This window comes from Calidris pugnax, unplaced genomic scaffold (assembly GCF_001431845.1).
Source record: "Calidris pugnax isolate Ruff unplaced genomic scaffold, ASM143184v1 scaffold76, whole genome shotgun sequence".
Taxonomy (NCBI): Eukaryota; Metazoa; Chordata; class Aves; order Charadriiformes; family Scolopacidae; genus Calidris; species Calidris pugnax.
The window spans coordinates 632,567-655,830 of record NW_015090827.1 but is presented as its reverse complement, the minus strand read 5'-3'; the positions used below and the strand labels follow the sequence as shown (position 1 = coordinate 655,830).

Here is a 23,264-nt window from a genome sequence, read left to right as displayed (position 1 = left end):
ATTCCCAGCAGCCTGGTTTGGTTCTTTTTGATGATAATTCATTTTCTTATCACAGTCATTTGTCACGTGGTGGCTTGGTGGTCGTATGTATGACGTCATTTACTTGGACTTTTAGGAGTGACATCATATGTACGGCTGCTAAACTGCTGCATGGGACATCACTTAGTTCTCTTCTGAAGAAGTCATACCAATCATTTTCAGGCTATGAACACCTCCTGATTATTAAGCCGTGAATTATTTATTTATATTATTATTAACTAATCCTTTCCTATCACCTTCGTGCAGAGAAGTGTCCTGATCGGGGATCAGGGCAGAACAGAATTAACTAAAGCTCCACACTCTCATCTCAGCCCTGGCTCACAGACCTGGGCTGTGCAACAGGAAGGGAGTGAGGGAAGAAGGGAGGGAGGGATGGAGGGATGGATAGATGGAGGGATGGATGGATGGAGGGATGGATGGATGGGGAGATGGAAAAAAGATAAGTGACCTTTCTGTCTGAGATTTTTGCCTTCCAGGGGCAATGATCCCCTTTGCCCTGCAGGCAGCTCAGAGTGAGACAAGTCAGAAGATGCCACTTGATCAAAGACCTTATTATTCAGACTCTCAAATTTAGGTACTTAACTAAGAGCTAAGGCCGGGTAGTGAAGTGTAAACTCTCTGCCCTCTGTTTCTATGGCCTTAACAGTTGAAGGAGCTCAAAGCAGGTGAAATAAAACATGAAATACTCAGTTTCAAGACTGTGGCACTGAGGTACTTTGTCCAGGCAGCCTGGAAAGAAATCAGCACAAATGAGCAGAAATATAGGTGTGTAACTTTGGGAAGATACACATTTTTTTTACAGATCACTAAGCTAAATGAAAAGGTTTTGAAGATTTTATCAAGTATTTAATGGTCCTCTGTTGTGCCAGGAAAAAGGGCTTGGTTAAAATCTTGATTTCATAATGAAATAAATTAGTAAAAATTCAGCACTTGCTTTGCAAGCAGTACAAGGGCAATCATAATGCTACACACGTGCAAGTAAATGGCTTTGAAGAATGCAGAGTGTTTTCTGATCCTCACTTTTTCATTTTATCCACCTGGTTTATTCACTTGTACTGACAGTTTTTCCTTTCTGTGCAGAGAATGGTTCCAAGTCTTTCTTCTACTGTAAATTATACTGATCCTACATTAGAGCCTGTAGTAACTGAAAACTCAGTCATACGACAGAAGATAATAGATTCGCAGTTCAAGTGCTATGAGAGGATGAACAGAGCTCCTCCGTATAAGAAGAAAGGTAAAAAAGACTTAGAAACTCTCTATCTTGCTGAGGGAATATCCTTCTCCAGAACCTTTCAGTGGGCTCACACCAAGACTTGTTTGGGAATGGTGATCTCTTAAATATAAATGTAGTTCAGTTTGCTTTGCAAAAGCTCGAGTTGCAAACATTTTCTGCTCTTCTTTTCCTTTGATATTACAAAATGATTCCTAGAAGTCATTCAGATACATCTCAAAGCCGGAGAAGAACACGAGAATGCCTGAAGGAAAGATGACAAACTGCTGATATGATGGTTAAGTGAACACGAGCATTAGCACATTTAACTTGACAATGGAAAAATACATGTGCATAAAATCTTAGCTAATGAAGAAAAATTGTTCATAAAAATATCTTTTTTGCTGTACATCTAATCTGTAAAAAATTAATTTGGAAAGTTTTATGCTTTTAATTTTAGTCCACAACTGTTTTGACTTTAAAACAGTTAGTGATGCAACTTGAGGAATTTGTAGGATCAGACCTTACATTCAAAGTTGAATTCAACATGCTTAAAAACATTACTTTCCAGTAAAATAAACACCACTAACATCAGATCAGCAAAAACAAGTACCTTGCAGCACCTGAATCATAGAATCATGGAATGGTTTGGGTGGGAAGGGACCTTAAAGCCCCCCCAGTGCCACCCCCTGCCCTGGGCAGGGACACCTCCCACCAGACCAGGTTGCTCCAGGCCCCCTCCAACCTGGCCTTGAACCCCTCCAGGGATGGGGCAGCCACAGCTTCTCTGGCCAACCTGGGCCAGGCTCTCACCACCCTCACAGCAAACAAGTTCTTCCCCACATCTCATCTCCATCTCCCCTCTTTCAGTGTCAAACCCTTCCCTCTCATCCTAGGGCTCCCTTCCCTGATCCAGAGTCCCTCCCCATCTCTCCTGGAGCCCCTTGAGGGACTGGAAGGCCACTCAAAGTGTAGCAATAACAAGGGATTTTATTGCAGAAAGAAAATTGTCTGCAGACAGCAATATTCCTTGGGAGTGACCGTCTGTGAATTAATTACTGCATTCCTCTTAATTACCCAGGTTTGTTCTGCAACCGAACATGGGATGGCTGGTTGTGCTGGGACGACACACCTGCTGGAAGAATCACTGCTCAGAATTGTCCGGATTATTTCCCAGACTTTGATCCAACTGGTACAGTATTTCTTTTTATAGCTTTGTCTCTGAAAGGAAGTCTTGGAAACTCACTGTCTTAGTCTGTGTGCGTTCCATGTGCTGCTCCCCTAATAGCTGCAGAACTGGGTGGTGGGCAGCCCTGCCATCACAGGAGGCTCCCCCCGACTCACGGTCCCCGTGCCCAGTGTGTGGGGGTGATGACAGAGCCACTCTCCTGCTTGCTCCCAAGCCACCTCTTCCCAGCTTTTCCACTTGTCCACTTGTCTCCAGTGGCTTCCTCTCAGCTAATTGCTGTGCTACAGCAGGGCTCTTCACATAGCACTTGGAACCATCCGTGGAGAAGCTCCTCACTCCACTTCCTCGTGCTGATGGCTGCCCAGGTCTGTAGCTCCTACAGCTGGTGGCAGATCACTCCTTGAGACACAGACGTGTGGTGCAGAGTCAGGCCCACAGGCTGTGCGTACCGCCGTTACTCTTTCCACCACGCTTTAAAACGTGCAGATTTGGGAATATTTTAGTGTTCCTGTTCTCTGTACAGAGCCATAGAGGGAAAAGCCTCCTGCAGTAATTGATTTCCTGCTGTTCTTTCTGCTGCCCTGTTTAGGAACAATACTTTTGCTCTCCTGAGCTCGGTATTTTCCCCTGGCACATCCCTCTTCTCCTTGTCAGCACCTCTGGCAGCTTCTTTGCCTGTCTCCTGGTGGGTCAGCCCCGTTTCCCTGGCTCGGGGGCAGCTCAGCATCTCCTGCCTGAGCCAGAGCCGCTTTCCTGGAGGAGCTGTTGAGTTCCCCAGCACGGGCTACAGCTGTGGCACCAAACGGGAGGGCAGCCAGCCTGTGCTTTGCCCAGTCACACTGGGACTTCATAAAGTAGGAAGGAGACAAGAAATCACGGGGGGGACTAGGAGTCTTTCAACTGCTAATGGAAGTGGCTGCCACTCAGAGGTGGCCCAAAGCACAGGTTCAGCTGGGAATTCCGTCGGGCTTTGTGCCACGACTCATTATTTCCTTTGGTAACTTACGCCTGTTTAACAAAACGCAGCTGGATTCTGCTGAGAAGCAGAAAATTCATCCTAAAGAACAATGATTTTACAAGATTAAAACTGCAGTGCCTGTCAGATTTGCTTCCCATTAAGTCTCCATGATATCAAACCACCCCAGCATGTATTTTAGGCAGGCAAGTGGCCCCGTGGCCTTCTGAAAGAGGTATTTCATGCTGTGCTGCTGTGGGCGGCACTGAGGTCTGCAGGAGCACTGCCCGTCAGCTCACTGATGGCTGTAGCTGTACCTGCTGCTCTATCTCCAGTGACAGGAGGACACTCGTGGTCTCATCCACTCCTGGCTGTGAAGCTCTGAGCAGGGCTGAGATTTATACCCTCCTGTTCAGGCAGCATGCACAGTTTCTCTTGAAACTGTGTTTTATATTCCTATTTTATCCAGGCACAATATGACTCTATTATACAGATTCCAGTTCTGCTGACTGAGGCATTCTTACGATAGTGATAACTCTTCACCTATTAGGACACTGCAATTCAAGTTTTCTAGGATCTCCATCGTACTATGTCAGATTATTTTTTCAGTTATGAAAATAAAAATTTCTAGACTATTTTACCACAGATGTAAGTAAATCAGATGTGCTACATCAGCTATTCCCTCATCTGCAAAACTAAGCACTACACAGGTCTGTCCAAACTATGGCAAAGAATCCAACGTCTGGTATGTGCTGAGCGTGCACTGCAACAGAGGAAAACTTCTCTCTACTTCCAGCTTATAACTCAACAATAAATAAAAAACCAGTGTTGACTCGTTTAACAACTGCTAGCTCTAGAGTTGGTCTAATTGTAAAAAACCTGATTGATAGAATTGATAGATAGATAGATAGATAGATAGATAGATAGATAGATAGATAGATAGGTGTATAGTGTTTGCTCCAGAGTTAGTGGGTTAAGATACTTATTATATGTAAATGACTGAGGGTTTTTATGAAAATATGATTCACAGAAGTGCTGTTGGTAGCACAAACAATACCACATGCAAAACTACTGGTTAAGCTTTTGGGACGCTTCAACGCTCCCCTGAAGCTGCCCTTGTGGATGAGATTTCTCTCATCCGTTTTGCTCAGACAGGGAGCTTCAGAGACCCCGCACAGCAGCCTCTGAAATGTGTGATGCTGAGGTCGCTCACGTCAGGTGAGACAAATCCCTCCCAAAGTGCCTCCCCTTCGAATAACATAGTGCCCAAGTGGCTCCCTACCCAAGTGACAGGGTACAGACAGAGCCTGAAAAATTGGAGTTTACATATGTTTTGAATCATCTTAAAGCCTATGCTTCCATTTTGCCGTGCTGGTGCTGCCTTGCCCCCCTCCTTCCACAGTGTGTGTTTTCAGAGGTCACTAGATTCTTCTAGAGAGAAGGCTCCCAGGTTCATCATCCCACACCTCCCAGTGGGTGCCTGTAGAGTGACTTGCAGTGGGGCCATGGTTGGGTTGCAGACTCACAGCTGTATTTCCATGTCAAAGCACAGATCCAGAAGGAGCATTTGACCTGTTTGGGTCACTGGGATAGGCAGAAGGGGGGCTCTTCCCCCAGCCCCACGTTCTGACAACATCACAGTGAGAAATCCTGGCTGCTTCCAGAGCAGGATCAGTTGTGTCTGGCTGGCTTCAAGGACAGCTATGAGGCAACAGGTTTGTCTCTAACGTGGAGAGGCCACGCTGAGCTTCAGCAGAGTGCTCTCCTGGGCACTGCGGGACAGAGAGGATGGATGGGCTTAGCATTATGGCATTGTGCTCTAGAGCACATTAACAAAACACGAGTGCCGGCATTGTGCTCTAGAGCACATTAACAAAACGCTGTGCTTTGCCGAGTGTGTGGGATGGCAGGTACGGTGTTTGTACACCCTGTTCCCTGGTAGCACAACCATTAATCTTTTATCTAGACTGAAAACTTTTTCCAGCTTTAGATAACATCTGGCAGCAAGTTGGCGGGGAGCGTTGCTCCACAGGCAGCCCGAGATTATCCCCACTGCAGCCATGGAAGGCGCAGATAACACGTACTGTTCCTCTTGCTGCTGGTGGTGCACGTATTGATTTTCAACGAGTCCCCCAAAACAATGCTTTGAGACTCTCAGTAATTTTGAAAATATGCTGTGTTCTGGAGGATTGTCTTTTTTTGTCTTCTTGGTTTTTTTGCAATGGCACTATATGAAGTGTATTTCTCGTCAGAGGAGGACAGCTCAGCCCATACAGTCCTTACCTGGACAATACGATCAACTGCTTTTTTTAGGGTGTACAGAGGGAATACGAATCTTCCAAATTGGTAGAATCATTAATCATCAGAGCTGATTAAGAAAAACAAATGCAAACATTGACAACAAAAACCAAAAAATGTGTATGTTTAGATTGTAATTGGCTCCGTAAAAGGGTATTGACTGGAAATGCTGATAATCTATGTATAAAGCCAATAAAATTGTAAAGCTAGAATAGGCAAAGGGAAGTCAAGGTAGGCTTTTTAGACTATTTTAGGTCAGACCTGAGAAACTGTGGCTTTCATAAATAAACAGCTGTTCACTATCTAGGAAAACATCAAATAAGTTAAGTTTCTATCTTACCTGTCCTTTGTGACTCAGGCACAATTTCCAGTGGCTCCCAAAGGAGGGAGGCCACAGGAGCTGGTCTGAAACCCTGCATGTTGCCTTCAGGTTCTGACATTGCTTTCTCTTCCACGAACATCTTCCAAAAGCATCTGTAAATGAACTATTATCACATAACTCCTTGCATCTGAATGAAGGCTGTGTGCATGTACTTTACTGTCTATATGTACTTTACTGTGTGTATGTATTTACTGTGTATAACTCCTTGCATCTGAATGAAGGCTGTGTGTATGTACTTTATGTACTTTACTGTGTATATGTATTTACTGTGTGTATGTATTTTACTGCATTGATCCAAGACAAGAGGAGACAGGTGAACAACATGTACATCATCAGATAAATCTCTGAGAAACAATCCCAAACAAATGTATATTAATTGCACAAGTTGAAAATCCTTTGCATTTTGTTACACAGGCATTGTATTTCCAAACATAAAAATTCTTTTTTATGGATTTTTAAATGTGTAATATGCATATGCTAAAATGACTATTATTGCAATTTATCACCAGAGAGGGCTTCAAAATACTGTGATGAAACTGGAAACTGGTTCCGGCATCCTGAGAGCAACCGAACTTGGTCCAACTACACCCTGTGCAACTCCTTCACCTCGGAGAAACTGAAGGTACGCTGCGGGGGAGGAGGCAGGGACTGTTTGGGAATGGCTTTGGGCTAGGCTAGCAGTAAGACACATATGACAGAGGTCAGAATAGTCTTTCAGCTTTATTTATTTCGCAAGAATTGAAATGCATTGTACTCGTGATTTTAGCTCATGAAAATTACTTGATAAGTGCTGCAACCTAAATACAGGTTCGCTACGGGGTGGATAATTTAGCAGCAATTCATGCAACAAGTTTTGCACTACTTTACAAATGCAATTTTTAAGTGCTATTATTTTCCCTGATTGTCCAACAGTTGTAAAATGATCCTTTAGAATTTCAATTTTGTGTTCTGTAGCAAGCATCTTCCAAGCTGTTGACGTCTTCTCTGTAGGGCTAGAAATATTATGTTAATATTATTTTTCATAAGCAAAGAATATCACCCTGTACTCACTCCCTTTGAAAAGAAGTATTTGACAAGGTACCATTAATCCAGAAAATCCTACAAGCCTGAACACATTTAACTTTAACAGTTTGACTGAAGTCATCGAGACTATTTAAAATAATGAATTTGCATCAATATTTCCAAAATCAAGTTGCTAAGCTGAAAGAGGAGAGGTAAATAAAAAAGCACCAAAAGAAACAAGGAGAGGGAAATCTGAGAGAAGCTTAAAAAAATTAAGTTAGGGAAGCTTATGAAAATAAATATTTCTCCAATGTGAGTGGAGCTCCAGGAAAATCTGATTTCAGATTTGTGACAGAATAATTTGTGACTGTTTGGAATTGTGGAAGGAAAAGAGTCAAAAAGTGATTTGATTTGGGGTTTGTGTTGGAAGATCTCTTTTTATGCAGCCAAAAACCAGTATGTGGCTATATTTAGTAATGATCCAGCCCAAAGGGCCTTGGAAAAGTCTACTGGACTAGGCAGGAGGTGAATTCTAAAAGTTTTTGCAGTACGAGGAACCATCATGATAAAATAGGGCTCACCTATGTGACAAAGAGAATAATAGTAGCAATCTGAGCTCACAGAGGCATTAAATGGAAGCATCATAAAAATATACTTTTTCCAGATGTTGGCCCATGTAGGGAGGCAAAAAAATGTAGTTCTGTTACCTATTACCCGTGCCTTCCAGAAGAAGAGTTTTGAACATCATTCAAGCAAAGTGCAGATAGAACACAAAGGAAAATTACACATACATCAAGATTCTTCTGGAACCAAAAATACTCGAAAATGCAAGAAGAATCTGTCTCTACAGAAATGCCAAGTTAGATTATGACCTTTAATCCAAATCTTCAAAACTAGGAGTATGCTTCATTTGTGGACTGTTTACATGTACGTATGGATAATATAATTACCGAGTAGGAGGTGTCCCTAGTAGAGAATTCTTGTTCCTCAGTTGAAGAATTCTAGGGGGATGCAAAAAAAACAACCCAAAACATTTCTATGTTTCAGAAGTTAGAAATTTTGTAAGCCCAGTGTGAAAAATATCTGCATAAACTATGAATGTGATGAGTCAGCATGTTGCAAGAGGAAGGGACGTGACAGATTGCCATTTCAAAGAGTGCAGAAATTAAAAAGATAGCGCGTTATTTGTTTGAAGGCAAATGGAAGCACCGGTGTGCTGCACTTCTGAGACAGATCACGTAAAAATAAACCATACTGCAGCCAGTTCTTAAAAATGCAGTGACAGACTCTACGCTTTGTTAGCTGATGGTCCAGTCCATTCTGATCTCTCTTCAGTGTTATATTTGGAAAGCTTTTTTTGAGCAGTTACTGTAGTAATTTTATGTGAAGTAATCAAAAATGCTATTGCTGAGTCTCAGATAGACAGTTTAACCTATTTAGGAGTTGTACACTGAAAGGTAGAGGGTGTGAATAACCACAAGTCCTCTGGGGAGCACATAGATTTGTGTGTAGCTCTCTGGAAGCCCTTCCTACACCTCTCTGGTTCAGGTGAGGGTTGTGTACAGGACAGGCAGCAAAACGTGTTTTTGAACAGTTCATCTGTATTCAGGCTTTAAAATTTTATCAATCTAATATCACAAAAAACCATAGCAATGACTGTTGAAGCAGAAAAAATGTCAGGGGCACACAGGTTAGAACCTCTCCCACTGCTCTGTGTTCAGAAAGGTGCCTCATCCTTGACAGTTCTAGGATTCGATGGTCTCTGCAGTCTGGGCTTCTCTCTCTAGGGCTGCTGGTGCCCTCAGAAAAAGTTGTCAGGTGTTTGTCCTCACTGGCAATGGTGTGGTCACACTTTGTGAAGGAAAAGTAGGGAACATAGGGTATCTGTAGTTAATATGCATAAACTTCCATAACTTGGGGAATATTTACATTCAGATCATGACTGTTGTGCATGTTCAGGATGATATAAGTGTGGCTTTCGTTTAAATCTGAATCAGGCCACCACCACTTAGGGTAATGAAAGCAGGACCTGATTCCAAAGTTGTCAAATGACTGAAGAACAAACTAAATAAGATGTGCACCTATCCTTAGAGGAATGACTTTGTTTTCTGAATTGTATTCATATTTGTTTTCAAATGAAAGTCTAAAATTACTCAGAAACCCCACAAAAATGCGAGTGGCAAAACTTAGGGCTACAGAAAGCAAAAAAGGAAAACTGCTCATGGACAACAAGAGAGTAATGAATGAAGTGGAGCTGAAAAGAAAATAAACCCAGCAGAGGAACTAAGACCTCCTGTCTAGTCTTTCTTTGGGGGAGAGGCTGGTACTACATTAGGGCTTTTGGAGCGGAAGGCAGTGGTGGAGCCTGGCACACTGTTTAGCCTCCTGCTCTCTGCTGGCAGCTGGGGGATGCTTTAGAGCCTGGCTGAGACCAAAGGATGGCATTTAGATACTGCAGCATTCTGCAGCCCAAGAGCTCAATGCCTTTCCCTCAGTGCCTGATGATGCCCAATGTTGTGTTGGCTTTTTGGCTGTCGTTCCACGCTAAGCCAACGATTCAGAGAACTGATCAGGGGGACTCCAGTTCCATTTCCAGTTCTGAGCTTAGCATTGTGTAGGCTGGGTTTAGATCATTTGCCCCTTGGTGTGGCACCCCACTTTCTTCTCTTTTAAAGCTCATATGGTGTCTTCTTATTCCCTCAGTTATGGGAGGTCCTTCTGTAATCCCTCACTATTGTCTGAAAGACCTAAGTATGACCAGGAAACTTAGAGATTTCTCTGCACCAGGTCGCTGATGAATATGTTGAACAAAAGCAAGCCCCAATCCCAGTCCTGAGGGCACCTAACCAGTGACTCATCCCCACAAGTGACCATAAGCTTTTGCTCCCTGTTGTTTAAGCTGCTTTCAAACCATAAAAGCTTTCTACTAATCCTACAGCAACCTAGTTCAGGGTTTTTTTTTTATGTGGAAATTTGTCATAGGCTTTTTGAAAATCGGAATGTATTATGTCTGCTGTGCTTTCCTAGGGCTGGGGACAGTTAGTGATGCACAGTGTGAGCAGGGATCTTGCCAGTTCCTTCAATGCAGCAGAAACAGCTCATGTAAGAAACACTTATCTCATCTTTGGACCATGAGTCATGCTATTTAATAGATTGCCAATATTTAAAGTGTATTGAAAAGGAACTTTTGAAAGAAAAGTAATAGAAAATGGGAGGTTTATTTTGTGGATTCTTCCTCAATGAGAAGAAAAATAGACTGTCTGCAAATTGTTCACATTTGCCTTTTCTTTTTGTTAAATTGCAGATGGCGTTCATACTTTATTATATGGCGATCGTTGGCCATGCTTTGTCTATAACATCCCTGTTGATTTCCTTGGCAATTTTCTTCTATTTCAAGTAAGTGTTTCTTACAGACACTCTCTCTTCTTTCCCTGAGGGATCTCGAGTGGTTACCAAAGAAAAGCTTGGAAGGGGACACGGCAGTGAGAAACAGCTTTTCTGAGCACCTTTTTGTTTTCAGCAAAGGGCATCAGTTACTCCTAGACAGGTATCCAGGGCATCCCTTTATGACCAGAGAGGGAAATGCCCACCATCAGCAGGGTGCATCTGGAGATAAATGCGAAGTGATCTAATAGGACAGGTAAAGTTTCCCAACTTTACCTACATAAAGGTTTCCAAGGATACAAATGAGCAATCCCCACACTGCACACTGGGGAACAAAGTGAGAGCAATTTGAGAAACAATTACAAATGCTTCTGAACAGGTAACATACACAATTGTAACCTATAATTGCCAAAAAAACTCCCCAAAGAATGTATAATTCTTTGAGCAATCAGGAATACGAAGAAAATGGAACACAGAAATATATTTTTTTCTTCACAAGCTTCTTTACAGAGTTTAAGAAAGAATAGTTGCACGATAATGGCAACCTGTGGTAATTAAAAGTCCATCACTGTTGTCATTGTAAGAGTAAACTGTTTCAAGATTGTAATTTAGCCTGCAGGAAATTATTTCAAGCTAGAATTATGCTAGAACACAAATAGGCCTGTGTGAGAGTGTTTGAAAGCTTCTTTCTACGTGAATGTCACCAGATTCAAACCCTTGACAAGCATCCAAACCACAATTCTTTGCTTCTTTATCATCATCCTCGTAGAAAGATAAATTATATTCTTTTGTTTATTCATCATCTATTTCAGCAGCTCAAAGACATATTTGCAATCCAGAAGTGTAGAATACTTTTAGGGATTAATTTTCTTTCCAATAGACAGATAAAGAGCGTGACTTTTATATACAGGCTAGAATTTATCATTTCTTTTAATTTGGTTGATGTTAGAAAAATGAAAGCCAAAAATAAGCCCAAGTCAAATTTAACAAATACATTAAATGCATTTTTTCAGATCTTAGTGACCAAAATAGTAACCGTGAATTATGAGCAGGTTCTATATTAGTACCTTCCCACTCATGCCAAGCCATGAGTCCCTTATTTTCGAAACGACCAGGATTCATTCTCTGTAGAACCTTTATTTCCCAAATCAGTTTTTCACACTGAAATTTCCAAGTCTAAAAAGGGAAAAATTGTTCATTTTTTCTATTCCTTTATCTTGCAGCCTTAACTTAAAACAAAGAGTATTTCTGTAAACATTCAGCTATTTCTTTTTGTCACCTCTAAGGTCAAGGAATCCCAATGAAGTGCACCCAGTGCATTTTCTATCATGACCATTTAGTTTTAAACATTTACTCTTTTAGTACAGAGTTTTTATGTGTCTAAACTAACTAGCATTTGTTAGTGTCTTGAAATGGGTGGATTTAATGTTTTGCAGCATAAACTTCAATACAATGTGACAAACTTTACCTGCTGGATTATCAGCTTATTATCTGAACCAGATAACTTTCTTATCTGAATTTCTGAGATGTGGTTTTTTGGCCACAAATACACATAAGATTTGTAGGCTCAATCAGTAGATAACAAACACAAAACTCCAGCTTATATATGCATAGTAATTGCATAAATTGGGGATAAATGGAACCTCTTGCTGAACCCCCACCTCTAGTGCACGAGGGATGGTTGCCAGCTCTAAACACCTGCAGTGGAAGGTGCTCTACAAAACCCCAGATTCCTTGTGCTGGTGCTTAAATCAGTTCTAGCCTCAGAGTCCAGGTGTTATTTAATCTAAATCTTCCACGAGGCACCTTAGCCTGTTTCTGGTCCAAATTTTGACCTATATGTACTACATATCTATAAATACGTTTAGGTTGTGTGCCTTCTAATAGTAATTTTTTTTTTTAGTAACATTATGCAAAGCTGCTCCCTGGTTCCTTCATCTGCTGCTGGTCCCTGGAAAGGTACACCATGGATGAGGGTGTCCCTACAGGCTGGAAAAGGGTATGCTCAGTAAATTGAGAGGCCAGGAGAAGTGGCATAAATCTTAGGGCTATAGAGTTAGGTGTCTGTGCCTCAGCTGCCAGACAGGAGGGGTAGTAAAAGGACAAGCCCCCAACATCACCACCACCAAGAGCGGGTCTAGGAAACACAGGAAAATGCAGGGGTTGGACTTGGCATAGACTATAGGAACTTGTAAAATTACAAGCTTAAAATAAGAGGATCCAAAATACAGGTTGTGAATTCTGCTGATTTCCAGAGAAGCAGTTTGATGACTGTCATAACATGCATCAGATACAGAGACAGCTAGAAACTCTGCCCGATGGACTGATGAACTCCCTTCCCATCTATGTAAAGATAAAGAGCACACTACCACAGCCACAGTAGTGCTTTGAGGAGACTGGGAAGAGCACAGTTTAATCTGATTTGAAATCCTGTACTGAGGCTTCAGAGTTGTTTGGGACAGTAAAGATGGGATCTGCTTAAATTGACTACCCAAACTGGACCGAGAAGGCGATAGTTTGCCGCGAGGGAGGCAGGATCTGTCTGTCTGACTCATCTCACTCTGAGTCACGGGCAGCGCTCCATCCTGACCCGTCCCAGACCGCCCCGAGAGACTCATCTGTGCAGCAGCCTCCCAGGTATAACACACATCCTCCGCCCTGTCCTCCTCCAGCTCTTCCCCTTCCGTGACTAATCCCTGACACAAAGGTTACAGGAAGAAGTAGAGAAAGGAATTAAGAGAAAGTGCTGCAAAATGGGAGGACAGAGAGGAAGCCAAGCTATGATCTTTAGAAAGAGAGAATAGAGCTGTATGGGAGCAGGGTTCACGGTACTTATAGTTGTTTTCTATCATCTGCCTACGACAGCAATAGATTATTCAACCTTCAACAGGAGGCAAGCTGTCAATCAGTCAGATAGCAAGAGATGGTTTCAGGGCCATGTCATAGCCTTTGACTGTAGAGGCAGCAAAAAGCAGACTGCAGAGGTTTCTGTTTCCCACATATAAGTCTTTCCTGGCAGAGATTTATTTTTCTTTCAGTTTTGGGTATTGAGATTCATAATGATCTGGCACCGCAGGTGTTGCAGTACTTTCAGCAAGGAATCCTGGATCAGTAGTGGTGAGTATCACTGAGCAATACAGGCTCATAGCAAGAGAGAGAGTATTCCTAAAACAGTGCCTGTCATGGTTTAACCCCAGCTGGCAACTAAACAGTGGAGAGAATTGGAAGGGTAAAAGGGAGAAAACTCTTGGGTTGAGATAAAGACAGTTTAACAGGTAAAGCAAACACCGTGCATGCGAGCAAAGCACAACAAGGCATTAATTCACTCTTTCCATGGGCAGGAGGGTGCTCAGCCATCCCCAGGGGAGCAGGGCTCCATCAGCGTAACGGGGACTTGGGAAGACACCATCCCTCAAACATCCCCCCTTCCTCCTTCTTCTGGATTTGTGATGGGAGCAAACAGAGACGGACTAAGCACAAGAACACAGTGTAGGAAAAATAGCTCCAAAGAGTGGACTGTTTGCCCATTGTGCTGCCCTACAGCAGATCAAACTGAAAGCACACCTAGCCCCACCTAGTCTGGTGCTCAACAATTGCCAATGGCTGATGCTAAAGGAAGAATATAAAATCAGGGCAAGCGTAAAGAGATACTCTCATTCCTAGCCCCCAGGGCCTCCATCACATGGACATTCTGAACTAAAGAAGGTGTCTTGATAAATAAAGAGGTCAATAAAGGTGATGAGGATTTCAGGATGATGATGACCATAACCAGAAAGATGACCTCAGGCCAGAGGAAGAATTCCTTCCAATGACTCAGAAAACAGGTGTAAGGAGAACTATGAATAAGTGGCAGGTGGCCAAAGACCTAAAAGAGGAAAATCACTAAATAAACAAACAAGCAAAATAGGCAGAGAAGAGTTGAGTTGGTTAGATTCATTCTCTGTATTTAAAGAAAGTGCCTTCTGCATTAGCATCCACACACAGAGCATCAGGAAGCCACAGCCTGTGCCCCCTTCCAGGCTGCAGAAGACCCCTGGTGCCGAGGGGGAGGTTTACCTCCATGAGAGCAGTACTTGCTGTTAGCTGGGCTCTCCTACCTGGTTCTTTTTTGCCTGCTTGCTCTCGGTGACTACTGAGCACAGACATCACAGCACTATCTAACAACATCATTGCCTTTCTGCAGTCACCTCCTGCCAGCCCTGGGGTGTCTCTCTGCCTCAGGAGCAGCGAGGCGGAGGCAGGAGGATTTGGGCAGGAATTGGAAAGGTGGTTCGGGTCTGAAACCGCAGTCATCATTTGGTTGCACAAGAATTCTGTGAACTTCTCGTGTGAAACTCTGTCTACCCAGAGCAGCAGGAACCCTTCCCTCCTCTAAATCAGCCGTTCAGAAAAGCCTGCTCCTTCTGAGCAGGAAAACAACGTCTGGTTGGGGACCTCAGCTGGAGTGAGAAACACACAGGCTATGAACACAAATCCCCCTGTAATTTAAGGGGATTCCTGCTCAGAGTTCCCATCCTGTCTCACCATTAATTCCTAAAGTAGAAAATAATTTTCATCTGAATATTTGAGAAATTGAGTCTCCAGGGAACAGTCACTTATAAAGCAGGAATATTCCTGATGTTCATTACTTGTATCATGCGCATCTAATAATTCTCAGGGTTCTGCTTCACCATTAAATATCTCAATTACCACGAAATAAAGAAAGGCATCAAGGACTGAGAATAGAGCCGGATGGCTCTTTACAACACGGTCTAAAAAGCGTGTGGTGATAAACAGGTGTGAAAACAAACCCAAAAATTTGTGAGAGGTTATGGCTGCAATGCAAAGCATCTATTTTCCAACAGTGCCTTGCCAAAAGGCATTCTTGAGATACCGTTGCCAGAAAGAGCTTGTTAAAGTGACATCAGAAGAAAAACACTAATTTATGACCTCTGCTACATGTTTTTCAGGAGCCTCAGCTGTCAAAGGATAACACTGCATAAGAATTTGTTTTTTTCTTACGTGCTGAACTCGGTGTTTACAATCGCCCACCTCATTGCTGTCGTGCCTAACCCCGGCCTGGTGAAGAGGGACCCTGTAAGTACCACACGGCTCCCCCAGCCCTACACCCGGGTACGTGGGCACGGGCAAACCGGGCATCCCCCCACCAGCTGCTGAAACACCCGGGGAGGGCGCAGACTCTGAGAATTCCTTGCTCAGATCTTTCACCCAGCAATAAAAATCTTTGACTTTGGTACAAAAAATCGCCCCGAAAGATCCATTTGCTGTATATTTTTATCTTGGGGGGTGGTAAATCAAGGCTATGGCTCATTTCACCACTCGTAGGGAGTGACAGAAACTGTGCCAGCCCCTCGGCTGGTAAATGTGTGGGGCAAGTGTCGGGCAGAGCACCTGCATCGCCCTCGCCGTCCTTACAGCAGCCCTGGCTGGGGTGGAATTAATGGGAGCCTGGGAATCTCTGGAGTTATGTCACAACACTCATCAGCTTGTCTTCTAATCACATCGTTCAGTTTACGGTTCAACCATTTATCTGCTTCTAATTTTGTGAAAGCAATTAAACATTAGCACCTGATATTATCTGATCAGGTGTGTGTCTCTCAAATGTGTGCTGGTTAAGTAAGCTAATTAAAGCTTACTGGTTAAGTAAGCTAATTAAAGCAGGAAATATAGAGACTAAAGGAAACATCACCAGTCCCAAGGACCATCTGGGGATTAAAAAATAGAAAAGCAGAAGAATAATTAAAAAATCACACATTTTGTTTTTCCTTACTGCATAGTATCATATGTATATAGCCTGTGCGAGAGATGCAGTGAAAATACACTTGATATTTGAAGATAAAAAGCTGGCAGATTATATCAGACACCTAAATTGAAGTAAGATCTTTACCTCAGGGTTAAGAATGATACTTCCTGACAGCAGAAGTAAATTATCTGAAGTGAAGAGCTTTAAGCTAAAAGTTGAGGCTGCAGAGAGGACTCTCATGCTCTAAGATTTCATTAAAAAACTGTATCTAGTGCCTTTGGGCTGGATCTTCATTTGAAGTGAAATCTTGACCCCACTGAAGTCAGTGACAAAGCTCTCGGAGGCTTTGGCAGAGCCACGTAGCCAGAGGACAGGTACCGGCGCACTGAGCATCACCCGATGAAACCCCCAGCCTCTGTTGCTATGGCAACAGACAGTGTGGAGATGACACCAGTGATGCCTTTGGAGCCCCAGAGCAGTGAGGGGGTTCCTGTACACAGCCAGCTTTTGGGTCCCCAGACGAAATACAAAGAGGACCCTTAGTGCTGAGCACAGTCACAGAAATCATCCTTCCGTCCGTGTTACTGATGCAGCTGTGTGTGTCACCAAACCTGGCCTCAGCTAATTAGCTAAGCACATGCTTTGATGAACAAAGCCCTTGTTCTGCACTTTCTTCTTCCAAACCCAATTTGCAGTCTGGCTCAGCAGTGACTGCTGCCCAGAGGTGAGGTACAAAACTTGGGGCCAGAAAACCCGGGGTCTCCTGTTTTCCTTCTACAGTCGGGTGTGGGACGAGGGGACACTCACTGCTGGATCTCGCCTCACGTTCTAGATTTCCCTTCCTTAAAAAAAAATCAGAAAAAAAGGAGGTGAGGTGACCAGTTAATATGTTTGAAGTCTCCCAACATTACTAGAAAATGTGGGGTGGTTTTTTTTTTTTTAGTAACATAATAAACCTGTAAATACATGATTAGTAGGGCAAGTTTTTAACGTGATGAAATTGCATGTAGTATCCATATGAGTATATGAAGTCTTAAAGGATTTATGTTTAAAATTTACTTATTCCACCGTGTAGATTCCCATAATATTTTTATTTTAATGCCAATTAACAGAGCTAATGAAGGCTTTATAGCTCAGGTTTTTTCTATCCCTACTGCACCCTCTGTTTTGTTAAGCCTGTTTTAAGAAGACTGCCAACTTCCTGCGGTTTGCTGCTTTTATCCACTTTCCACCTTTGCATCTTGTGAGCTGGACAGTCTTGTGTGTGTGTGGCTCCTACCTCTGGTAGGTACCAAAGGGCTGATGTGTGCAGAAGGAATTTTAAACAGCCACAGATACCCCTTACATAAAGGCCATATACAGAGATGAAGTTGGTGGTATTTACTCTGCAAAATAATAAATGTGTTTCCACCCCAATACCTTCTGCTTTTTTTCTCCTGCCTAAAGTTTCACAATAGATTTGAAATATGCAATGCCGTGGGAAAATATTCATTTATTTATTTGTTTTAAAAATATTTAAAATATGCAGTGAATGCATATTTATTAGGATATCAACAAATCCATATAGTTTTGAAAGAAGAAATGAGATTTTGCTAAATAACAAAGAGAAAAGACAGCAGGAGCAAGAGAGGAAAATTCATCCCTAACACCAAGACACCCACATTCTCCCTGTGATCCAGACACCAAAGATGTGAGACCATCCAAAGCATCATTCACATGAGGAGATGCCATAGAGCATCCTTACTCGCAGAGCTAAACCCTTTGATGACCATTCTGCTCCTTTAAAATGGTAAGTCAAGCCACTTTTTTGATATATCTTAATTTGCTGTTTTACATCATTTTTTCCTGCTTTCTGGTTATATAATTTTATATATCTCTCTCTCTCTCTTTTTCTCTCAGATTTGTCTGGATCTGAAGTGATGGAAGAGAAATGATGTGCACCCAGGTGGCCGTACAAGAAGTGAAGAAATAACGAAAAATGTTCAGGGACACTTGAACAAAAATAAACAGGACACATGTATGAACACCTACATATACTGAAAAATGTTACCTGAGCTAATTTTTTGCATGCTGCATGTAACATAACAACTGCATTAATTACAGTATTACTGGAACAGATTTTATACGAAAGGGTATCTTCTATCACCTTCTTAAATGGACTGACCCACAGAAGATGGGTGACACGTGAACAGCACACTGTGTTCTCCAATAAAAACCCAGGAAATATAAATAAAACTCTTGCTGCCTAATCTCCTAATACAGTTTTGCACATCAGATCTGTACTTTTCATTTTTGTGTGTTTCACAAGACTAGCAATTTTAACAGTCGGTCCTGCTGGGGGTCAAGGAGGATGCAGCTGATGGTTGGAGGGGTGGCTCTGCCAAGGGGACGCGCAGAGATGGAGCAGCGCGGTGTGGGACGCCCAGGGACGGGCTCTCCTGCCCTCCAGCTCCAGCAGGGAGACACCGCCGGGGTGAGACCACCCTCAGCATCCTGTGACCTTCCCCGGAGGCAGGGGGTGACTGTCACCTCGGCTCAGGAACACGGGTTCACCATCAAGGGGATGAGTTTGTTTTATGCCAGCATATCCTTTGCAAACCAAGCTTCTGCCAGCAGCGAGCTCACGGGCAGTGCTCGGGCTGCGCTGCACCAGTATCACCCTCACTGGAGTCACTGGGTTGCACTGGCGTGATACTGCAGTAATTCAGATGTAAATCAGAATCGCTTCTTCCACTCCGGGGAAGATCAAGCCCCCCCCCTCCTGCGAGGTTCAATGAGATTAATGCAGGCTGAAGGACGTTGTGAATTCAGAACCAGCCAATATTCAAAGAATTCTCACAAATTTTCTGGCTGGAATAATATCTGCATTCATTTTAGGGCAGATCTGTCAGGGTCTAAATGGCATGAAACGGAGCAGTAATTCCCATCATTTTTCCCAAGGTCTTTATATTCTTGTTTATATTCTCAGAGCTCTCAGCAATGGAGGAGACAAAGCAGCGTGTAATCCCGGTGGTGTCAGGTTCACGGGTCGGATGTGGCGTGGCCATGCCTGGGGTACAGAGGGTGGATGATGAAAGGACGTTCACAACATTCATAAATGACATTTCTGTGAAGAGGATTTGTGGTTTATGCGGAACAACTGAATCTGGGCTGCAAAGAAGTCGGTCCGTCACTGTCTCTGAGAAATCAGAGCTTTCTAACAATGATGTTAGGGTTGCTTTCCCAATGGCACATCTGCCATCAGGAGGGGAAAAAAGAGGTCTAAGAGTCTAAGAATAAGTATTTTGGGGAGAGATTTCCTGATCTTAATTTCCTCAGGAATTGTTCTGTCTACATTTCTGTTACTCTCTCTCCTTTCAAAGCAGTACCTTTTAGTAGTCTCAGGGCTCTCCAAACTGCTGCAGCGTGGCGAGGGAGGGATGATGGCTTTCCTGGGGACAGTCCCAACATATTTCATGGCAAAATAACCCCGGGCTCCATCAGATCCCGTGGATGGTATTTCAGCGGTGTGATCCCTACACACGGTCTTATTTAGGAGGCAGAGTGCTGTTTCCTCCAGAAATGTGATTCCAGAAAGGACTTTGTGCTGCCAAATGCATTGTTGTCCCGAAGCTGGTTGCCACCGACTGCAGTTCTCCTGCCTGGCCGCAGCGGCCATCGGCAACCAACTGGGGTTTTATATGAGGTTGTCACAGAAAAGGACATGCTGGCTGTGTGTGCAAAATGAGTGAATCCACTCCAGGGTTGCTGAAATTCATGACACAGCTGCGGAACTGCTGCCTAAGGAAGGTGTACTCGTTTTACCCTCAGAACTGAGCCGTAGCTGCCCCTGGAAGGCTGTTGGTCTTTCCTGGTGTGGAGCTGTGCTGGGCTGAGTCCTGGCACTGATTCAGTTCTCCACGTGTTACTGAGGCTTTTTATCATTTTCCCCTTTGGTTTTCCTCAAGAGATGGGAAAGGTTTGTGATTACAAAGTGAAGGCGACGTAAAAAAGTAGGATGGGACCTGGGTGACCATAAGTTTCTGTCACTTGCACAGTTCCCTGTGCATCTGAGAGACTGCACACTGAAGAGATGATACATCAATAGCTCCTAAAGAGGCAGGCATGGAAAAATGTCAAGTAGTGTCTCCTTAAATGTCAGATCAACAAGTGCAAATGCTAACATTTGCCTTCTTGGTGGATTCTGTGCCGTGCTGTATGGACATGGCATCTCCAAATGAACTCCTGCTCCTGAGCTCTCCATGCAGGGCCTCCTCCACGAGCAGCATGTTGAAGCAGCTTCAGTGTTGATATTTCTCAGGGAATATAAAGCAATTATGTTTAGAAACTTTGCTGTTGTAGAACCAACTACTCATTCAAGATAATTCAGATTACACTTGAGTTTAATTTGGAGTTTATACTCCATATTAAGTTTTCCTTAGCATGTGTCTTTAAAAGGATCTGCCTAAAATGTGAGAAATTTGAGTGTGAATCAGACAGAAAGTGTATTTTTCAAAATCCCTCAAAAGAAGGGCCCTTCTGGAAAGAATTCCTCTCAGAAGGCCCGTTTTCAGTCCTGACCCAGCCACCCTGCTCCTCCTGAAGGTATTTGAGACCAAGCAGAAGCAGCATGAAACAGAAGAGAAATCAATGAAAGGGGATCAAAGTGTCTTTACTGGTACTGGTTTGTTAGGCTGCCCTGCCTGCCGCTGTCTCCTCCTCCTCAGTGTCCCTCTCTGGTGGCCTCTCTGCCCTCCTCCTCCGTCACAGCCTCATACTTGCGATGCCTTCCCCAGAACCTGCTCCAGCTCGGAAGCCACACTTGCTGGGTGAGGAGTCTGGGGTGTGCTCTGCCTGCCCCCTGCCCGGTGCTTCCCGCAGTCCCCCCACCACGCCAGGATGCTGGGTGCTCCCCGGGGTCCCCGGGATGTCCCCCAGAGCACCAGCCCTGGGAGAGCAGTGGCTGCGGCCGCCGGGATGCGGGGGGGTGCGGATGTGGCCCAATTAATCCCGGTCCAGAATGGCTGACTCTGGGCTGGGGGCTTTGTGCTGGCGCAGACATGGGCACGGATGCTGTTAAAAACATCCCCCATTGTTTAATTTCATATTTTGCTTTCTTGTAACACAAAATCTGGGATCCCTCTGAGCAACTGTGTACATTTTGTTCTGTAAATGGTTTAAAAGTATATTAAAACATTAATCTTCGCCCAAGCCCCCTGCGTGCCAGGTTTCTGACTGGAACAGAATTTAATGGATGACTCATAGTAGATATATTGTATAATGGTACGACATTCTGATAGCCGGTGATTTACAGCTACAATACTTAGCGCTGTCTTGCTTTGGAAAGTCCTTTTATTGCTTATTTGTGTAACATATGGTTACTTGGAATTTAAGAATATTTTCATAGAATATTGTTCTAATAGCCAGAAAAAAGATTCAAACAAACAAATGTGTGAGGCAGACCAGTGATCACACTTCAAGCTACTCCTTTAAAATGCAAAGTTAAGAATGTCTGAGAATGTATTGTATTGCCTTCAAACTGGACTTGAATAAATCACGCCTGGCCTCTGTGGCAGCAGTACGGACTCTCCTCGAGGAGGGTCCTTCTCTGCCCTGCACTGGGGAGGTCCACAGGGGTGAAGAGGGACCAGAACGATAAGGTCAAATATGTTTATTTCCCTCTGAGCACAGAAGTGCACAGCCGTGGTGATGGCCCACGTGGCTGGCTTGATTTAAAATCGATAACCACAGTTGGCCTATTCTTAACAATTTATTTGAAATGTCAGCCGGGGGCATTTCAGTGGATCGTGAGCATCTGGGGGGAGAAGTTTTGTTGTGCCCACTGAGGGACAATCTCCCCTGACTCTCCGTGGGGCAGGCTCTCTGGAGCTGGCAGGGACTGGTGACAGACTTCCCAACCCGAGTCCCTTCGCCCAGGGGAGCATCGTGGGGATGGGGGCTCACGGGAATCTGTACAGCTTTCCTGTGCCAAAACGGGGTCAGCCTTTTCGCTCTGACTTTGAATTACTTGGAAGACCTGCTTAAAAAGCAATTAGCAGTTTATTTCACATTACATTTTGTTATTATTGTCGAAGATAGTATCCTGGGGTTTATCTGGTCTGAGTGGTTTGGTCTGATTTTCCCTAATGGGTAGTAACAGTAATTAATGCTGCAGCTTTCTGCCCATGAGTTATTAACTATTGTTGGTTATTACCAAAGAGAACCCTGGCAGAGGAGTGACGAGTCGGTGTGACGAGGGGCTGCTGGACTCGCTGAGGAGTGTGACAAGCCAAGTACGTTACTGCACAGTCGCAGGGTCCTGTGTAGGCAGAGGGACCTTTGGGACTCCTTTGACAGGGCTGGAACATCAACAGTGGTTATACTGCACCAATATATATTGCAAAACATCACAGACACCAGTTCTGCCTCCTCCTTGTGAAAGGAGAATAAATTATTTTATTTCTTCTCTGTGAAATGGTTCTGGCATCCTTTAGAAGTGCTTTTGTTGCGTGTCACAGCTGAGGGGATCACAGGAGTGACGTGACTCTCGGTGGGATTTGCAGGAGAGGAGAACACGACTGACTGTGTTCCCAGTGACCCCTCCTGCCCGGGAGCAGGTAGCCAGCATCTCAGGCCATTGCAGGCTGCCTTCACGAGGAGGGAAAATTAACAATAAAGGAGATTTTTTCTCAGGTGCTTTCCTGCAGATCAGGAAAGAACTTTCCTCAGCTTTTGTGTTTGTGGGTGCAGTGAGGACACGTGGCAGGAGGCTTGGTCTGTGAGCAAGGAGACCGCCTCCTGCCAGCCTGTATTCTGCCAAAAATGGTCTGTTCCTGGCCATCCTTCCAGAGCCACAAAGGAGCTGTGTGCTTAGGTGGTTACCTGGCTTTGGGGACGTTCCTGGTAACTGTACCACACTTTCCCTTCCTCCACGGCCACCACATCCAAATGGAGCTAGCTCTAAGTTCCTCTCTGCTTCACAGACTTTTTTGTACATCCATATCAAGTTGCTTCTTCCCGTTCTAAAAAACGTGCAGATTTTGAAGGGTATTTTTGTATGTGGTACTTTTTGGAGTGCTGTTC

At 43.8% G+C, this 23,264-nt stretch overlaps 1 protein-coding gene across 1 annotated transcript in view; it reads left to right on the top strand.

Moving 5' to 3' along the window:
• CALCR (calcitonin receptor) overlaps positions 1-23,264 on the top strand; it is a 99,305-nt gene that overhangs the window by 55,877 nt on the left and 20,164 nt on the right. Inside the window, exons 3-7 of the mRNA XM_014940321.1 lie at positions 1,120-1,273; positions 2,331-2,441; positions 6,583-6,695; positions 10,380-10,471; positions 15,409-15,535. Of these exons, the coding sequence (XP_014795807.1) occupies positions 1,120-1,273; positions 2,331-2,441; positions 6,583-6,695; positions 10,380-10,471; positions 15,409-15,535 (597 nt within the window). The remainder of the gene's footprint in view (positions 1-1,119; positions 1,274-2,330; positions 2,442-6,582; positions 6,696-10,379; positions 10,472-15,408; positions 15,536-23,264) is intronic.